Source organism: Myotis davidii, unplaced genomic scaffold (genome assembly GCF_000327345.1).
Source record: "Myotis davidii unplaced genomic scaffold, ASM32734v1 scaffold309, whole genome shotgun sequence".
Taxonomy (NCBI): Eukaryota; Metazoa; Chordata; class Mammalia; order Chiroptera; family Vespertilionidae; genus Myotis; species Myotis davidii.
Genome location: NW_006383013.1, coordinates 3,000,651 through 3,006,872, shown reverse-complemented (window position 1 = coordinate 3,006,872; position 6,222 = coordinate 3,000,651). Strand labels below are relative to the sequence as shown.

At 44.7% G+C, this 6,222-nt stretch overlaps 1 protein-coding gene across 4 annotated transcripts in view; it reads right to left on the bottom strand.

Moving 5' to 3' along the window:
* CIPC (CLOCK-interacting pacemaker) overlaps positions 1–6,222 on the bottom strand; it is a 26,536-nt gene that overhangs the window by 4,071 nt on the left and 16,243 nt on the right. For all 4 annotated transcript variants that reach the window (XM_006778818.2, XM_015558034.1, XM_006778819.2 and 1 more), the window contains 2 exons: positions 4,564–4,749; positions 891–1,060 (listed from right to left, as the gene is read on the bottom strand). In XM_006778818.2, the coding sequence (XP_006778881.1) occupies positions 891–1,060; positions 4,564–4,699 (306 nt within the window). In that variant the 5' untranslated portion in view covers positions 4,700–4,749. The remainder of the gene's footprint in view (positions 1–890; positions 1,061–4,563; positions 4,750–6,222) is intronic.

The window sequence follows — 6,222 nt, the reverse complement described above, 5'->3', positions numbered from 1 at the left end:
GATTTGTCACGCAAAGATTTCCAAATTCTTTGTCCAAACTCACCAGGTTGCCTTGTTGAAAATCCGTTTGTGTTCCTCGGAAATAACTAGGTAATACTTAAGACATAAGGTTTCATGTCAGGCTACAGCCGTGTATGTTCTACCTGAGCTGGAAGGTCAGCAGCATAAAGCCAGTTTCAAATGTCCTAGCTTCCTGCAGCCTCATCAATGGCCCCATGGGAGAGCTGGTATATTTTAGAGCAAAGCAGGGTAAGGTTAAGTGTTCTTGAACCCAGTTCATCTGATTAAGTTCTCAGTTCCAAACATGGGGGCTGAGATTTTCATCTAAATCTGTTCTTGCATATCTGGACAATAACCACATATTGTGCACAGTTCTGTAACCAAGCCCCCAACAGGATGTGTTTCAGCTCCACGGCAATGCCGTGCAGACTCTGAGCTGCTTTTCCACTAACGGCACGTCCTTGGCTGATTCCTAAGAAAAGGCTCAGAATGTGACAGGAGAAACATGGAAATTGCCTCCACTTCTCAAACAAATCATCCTACATTTCTAAATTCCCAGGGCATTTCAAGTTAAAAAGAGATTCTTTTGTTTATACCCTGAATTCTGTCATCTATTAACTATACTATGAAAGTTATGACATTTCTGCTTGGTTCTTTTATACATGACTAAAGAATTCCGGTGCTCCTCTGGATAAACTAGGGATACAGAAATAAAATAGTCTTGCTGTCCTGGAGTCCTTTTTAAACACTGTCAGGAGTTGAAAGGAAACATCCTTTCCCCGGGACAGAGTACTCGGCGGCGTGGTTCTGTGCTCTGCGTCTAAATCCCTCCCGGCGGAGGGGAGCCTCTGCACACAGGAAGCCCAGCACTTGAACTTGCACCCCCTCACCTGTTTGACCAGCACGTTCTTCATGACGACCATGGGGGACAGAGTGGGGAAGGCACCGCTCGCAGCCTTGGAGTTCAGTCTTGGCCGGTCTTCCCGGCTCCAGCCTAAGGCGCTCAGCATGTCCTCGGACTCCATTTGCTCCGCCGAGCTCAGACACTCCGAACTCCCATCTGGTGGGCAGGAAAACGGACAGTTCACCCGGGCTCTAGGCTAGAGGCTGCTAACCAGGTCTCCTGGGGAGTGGCGGGACTCCTTGAAACTGAATGGAACATTTGTGAGATGGGTTTTTGTGCATTTTTCTGAGGAGAGGGTCTTTAGCTTTCATTGGACTCTCGAAAGGCATCCATAATTATCACCTCTGCCCCCAAAGACTAGGAATGACTGCCCGAGGACTCTTTTCTAACTCTTACAGACAAAAGCCTGCATCAATTCAGGTTCCTGTGAAAGTAATCATCACCAGTCTACAGAACTGGGTGGAAGGCTTCAAAGTTAGTTCATTTCATTACTTTCACATTGACATTTCTATCTCTCTCTCCCTCTTCCTTTCTCTTGGAAATAAAAATATATTGTAAAAAATAATAATAAACACAAAACCTTAAAACTTACATCCATGCGGAAACTGAAAGAGCTTCTTCCTAAGTTTTCTAATTGTAAATTCTGGATAAGTTCATCAAAGCTGAGGTTTAAAATGCGTCTGTCATTGTTCCCTCTACCCGGTTAGACATCTCCTTTGTTGCTGTGTCTACTGGGACCCTGCACATCGGTGATAGATACTCTCCAAGGCAAAGATAATAAGAATGCCCTCCGTGAATCCATCACAAAGGACTCATTTAGCTATCTCCTGGAGCATCCCCAGAGACTGCTGAAACCCTGCTAGGAGGAATCTGGGGATACCCTAAACGCTCATCAGGATTCACAGAGTCAACTAGATGAGGCAGGCCCGGAATGAAACTTTAATTTAAATGAGGACAACTGTCAACACTTGCGGTTAAGTCAGAACCACTCATGTAGTGCTTGATTTGGGCAAAGATCATCAATGGATGCCAAAGCCACAGGTCAAGAGTTTGTTGGGGAGCAGAATAGTCACACAATCTCAAAATACCATCTCATAAATTGCTTATAATTTCAAAGAAAAAAGTGTACTTTTACATTAAAAAAATCTGGTATATGCTACCTTAAGCAAGTGTACACACCACCTTAACCAGATGGTTAAGTGATCAACCAGAGCACCAGCAAGAATAAGACAAACATAAGAGTCTCCTTACGTGTGCAGTGAGGGGATATAACAGAAAAAGTGCAGTAGGCTGTAAAAAAAATGTTATCCTGATTCGAGTAATGGGGAAGCTATCAGAAAAATCCAGAGTGTGGGACATTCTACAGAACAACAGGCCTAACTCATTCAAGGATGTTGATGTCATTAAAGAATAAAAAAGGAAAGGACAGGAAAGATGAGGGAGCTGCTCTAGATTAAATAAAACTAAAAAGACAGGGCGACTAAATGAAATGTACAATCGTCAATGGACCCAGGATCTAAAACGAACGGACCAAAGGACACTACTGGGACAATGGGCAAACTCTGACTATGGACTGCAGCTAATTAAAAATCGCAGATTAGCTCCAGCCGGTTTGGCTCAGTGGATAGAGAGCCAGCCTGCGGACTGAAGGGTCCCGGGTTCAGTTCCAATCAAGGGCACCTGCCCATGTTTCGGTCTCAGTCCCCAGTAGGGATCATGCAGGAGGCAGCCAATTGATGCTTCTGTCTCATCATTGATGTTTCTCTCTCCCTCTCCCTTCTTCTCTGAAATCAATAAAAACGTATTTTTTTTAAAATCGCAGATTAAATCATTCACCAAGTGACTGAAATAATAACTCAGGCAGTGACGAAATCACTGGCACCTGGCCCAGATGTGGCTGGAGGCATTCACTGGGGTCACTTTCTGGAGCACAACCAGTTTGATTGGTTTTAACACTGCCTGTGTCTGACCAGCACAACACTTCTTAACGCACTTCTACAGAATAAGGAAACTATCAGACTTCGGGACATACTACATAACAACTGCCTGAAGCTGTGGGAAAGAGAGGTACCAAAATGTCAACAGTATTGAGAAAAAATAGATAGTGGGATGATAGATAATGCTTATATTTTTCTTTCCAAGTTTCTACATTTCTAAGCTTCTACAATGAGCATGTATCACCTTTGTGATATGAAAAACAGATGAAAACAAACATGACCTTAAAAAAGAGAGAGAGACAGTAAGCCTGCAGTGTTTCCCAAACCTGTCTGATTACACAACTCACCAGACACAAAAAATAACCCCCACATCCCAGGCCCTCCCCCAAGGCCCTCAACATCACAGCGTCCAGGAGCGGGGTCTGGCGAGCAGTGTTTTTAACAAATGCCTCAGATGAGCCTTATGATGAGGCAAGTTTAGGAAACAGTGCTAAGCGACAGAGAAGAAAAACCAAGGGGCTACACGTTGGCCCTCGCTTCCCGACTGTCCTTATTCTAATCCCTCTGTCAGTAGGTGCTCTGTTCTTCTCTGAGCAACAGTCTATTTATAATTTGGCTTCTCACACAGCCTCCCTACGGGGAGGAAATATAATATACCAATCTAAGGATGAGGCAGATCTAGCATTCCTAACAGCTGTATTTCTCAGTGTAAGTTAATAAATCAGGAGCATGCACTGATTAGTCTCTGTGAGGCTAGATAACATTAAGTCTTCATCTAGGAGAGGGCTCCATCGCAGGGTGCTAACCCAGCCAGAATCCCCTAGCATCACCTTTCTGCATCCCCGGGCCAAAATGTTGACACTAGAGCTATGGTATGTCAAGCCAGTACTCTCAGACCTGGAAATAAAGGCGCCTCAGCACAACACTGAAAGGCTCACTGGGTATGCAGCTATCCCTTTCAGGTAAGGTTTGGACAAACTAGTAAGGAAAACAGGTCTCCTTTCTCGTCTCTAATAGATACTCAAGTCCAAATGCGAAATACATGGATATTGGGAGGATGGGCTGTAGAGGAGAAAGCAAAATTACTTTCTCAGCAAAAAAGTTACTTTAACAAATTGTATACTCTTTTCGTTTTAATTTGTTACATGGTAACAACATGCAGTATTTTTTCCTGCAATGTAACTATTCCTATGAAAAAGGAGCAAAAACAACAGAATTATGAGTACTTATTTTTTCCAGTAACTACTTGCAATAGTTCTAAGATTTAAAATTGAGTTGAAAAAGGATGTCAAATCGCCTGGACAGCGTTGCTTAATGGTTGAGCATCGACCTATGAATCAAGAGGTCCTGGCCTGATTCCCAGTCAGGGCACATGCCTGGGTTGCAGGCTCGATCCTCAGTGTGGGGCATGCAGTAGGCAGTCGATCAATGATTCTCTCTCATCATTGATGTTTCTATCTCTCTCTCCCTCTCCCTTCCTCTCTGAAATAAATATAAATATATTTTTTAAAAAAAGATGTCAAATCACTCCTTCAGAACTAACCCCATGGTGACTCTGATCGGTACCCTCCATATGGCACCAGAATTGTCATTGTAAGAGATCAGATATTTACTTATTCTGTATGTGAAAGTTTCCCATCCCTATCACACAAAGGAGTTTGGGGGAGGCCCTCTTTCAGGCAAGTCATTCATTACAACGTAGAAAGAATGAGGTATTTTAACCTGAGAATCCAGAGTCCTTGTCTGACTCGGCCGCTGCCGTGCCGAGCTGACGAGCCACTTTTTTCATCTCCGTGCCTTTGCCCAGTTTGGCCGAGAGTCTTCTGGGGCTCTCTCTGGACGGGGTTTTCCTCTCCATGTTTTTTGGGCTGTAAGTGAGTTCACTAGGACTCTTTCATCTGGGTTGCCCTGTGAAAAACAATTACATAAGAAGTCACTGCCTAGAGAGCTGAAACAGGTGACTGAAAGGGTGAGTAAGGAGAGGGCAAAGAACACTGGCCGCACCCACTGCCTCTGCATTTTCTCAGAGGTCTCAACCGAAAAGGCTTCCAGTTTACTGAGCAGTAGAAGGGTTTCCACACGAAAGGAGGTCCACGGTCCTCTCCCTGCCCTCTACATCTATTACAAATTCAAGGCACACACACCACATTCAGTGGCGGCTTTGAAAAGGCTAACAAAGGCACATTTGATTAGGTTTCTGGACCCGGTAACTCACCCTGCTCCCCGAGGGAGGAGAGCAGGGGGGGTGCCCATCTGGGACAGGGCTTGCTTTCCCAGGTTACATCTGCCACTCCCCACTTACTGCCACCTCCCACAGTGTGCTTCTCAAGGTAACCTTTCACTGAACAGTAAAAACAACTGCTTTTATATGCATGCTACTTTTGGGCTTAAAAAGCACTTTTATGCACAAATAAGATCATATAGAATAGTGCTTTGCTTCTATAAAAGCCCACATTATTGCTGTTAACTTTATCTCACTCGACTCTCACGTCCTCCTCTCTGGCTATCCCATTTTATAGAGGAGGAAGCTGAGGTTCAGATAAGTTACATTCAGTCCTTTAAAAATCTTTATCAAGTGCCCACCATGAACCAGGACTGGGGATACAGGGTGAACGAAACAGACATGGTCTCCCTTCCTGGAGCTTACATTCTAGAGGGAGACAGGCATTAATCAAGTAAGCACACAATTAATTACTATTTTGATAACAGCTATGAAGGGGAGGGGCTAAGAGTCTGGGGGGACAGGTGGGGGAAGGCTTTCCCGAGGAAGTGACATGTAGCTGGGATCTGGAGGAAGACAGAGTTAGTGGGAAGGAGAAGAAGTTGGGAAGTTGGCTGGGGAAGAGGGCCGGTGGGTGTGAAGTCTGAAAGCCCTAAGGAGAAAGGAGCCTGACACATTCAAAGAGCTGGAGGGCCCAGGGGGTCAGGGCACAGTGCAGGGGGTAGAAGGCCACGTGACATGAGAAGGGTTGGTGTGGGCCAGACAGGCAGTGCCTTGTAAGCGATGTTGTGAAGACTTTGGGTATTAAGAGCAAAGAGAAGTCACAGAAGGATTTTAACCAGAAAAGTGACAAGATCAGATATGCATTTTAAAAGCATTTGGATGCTGGAGACTAAATTTAGGGAGAGGCCGGATCGGCATTGGGACCGTCTAGATCAGTGGTTCTCAACCTGTGGGTCGCGACCCCTTTGGGGGTCGAATGACCCTTTCACAGGGGTCACCTAAGACCATTGGAAAACACATATTGAATATATAATGACATATTGTTTTTGTAATTAATCACTATGCTTTAATTATGTTCAATTTGTAACAATGAACTTGGGGGTCACCACAACATGAGGAACTGTATTAAAGGGTCGCGGCATTAGGACGGTTGAGCA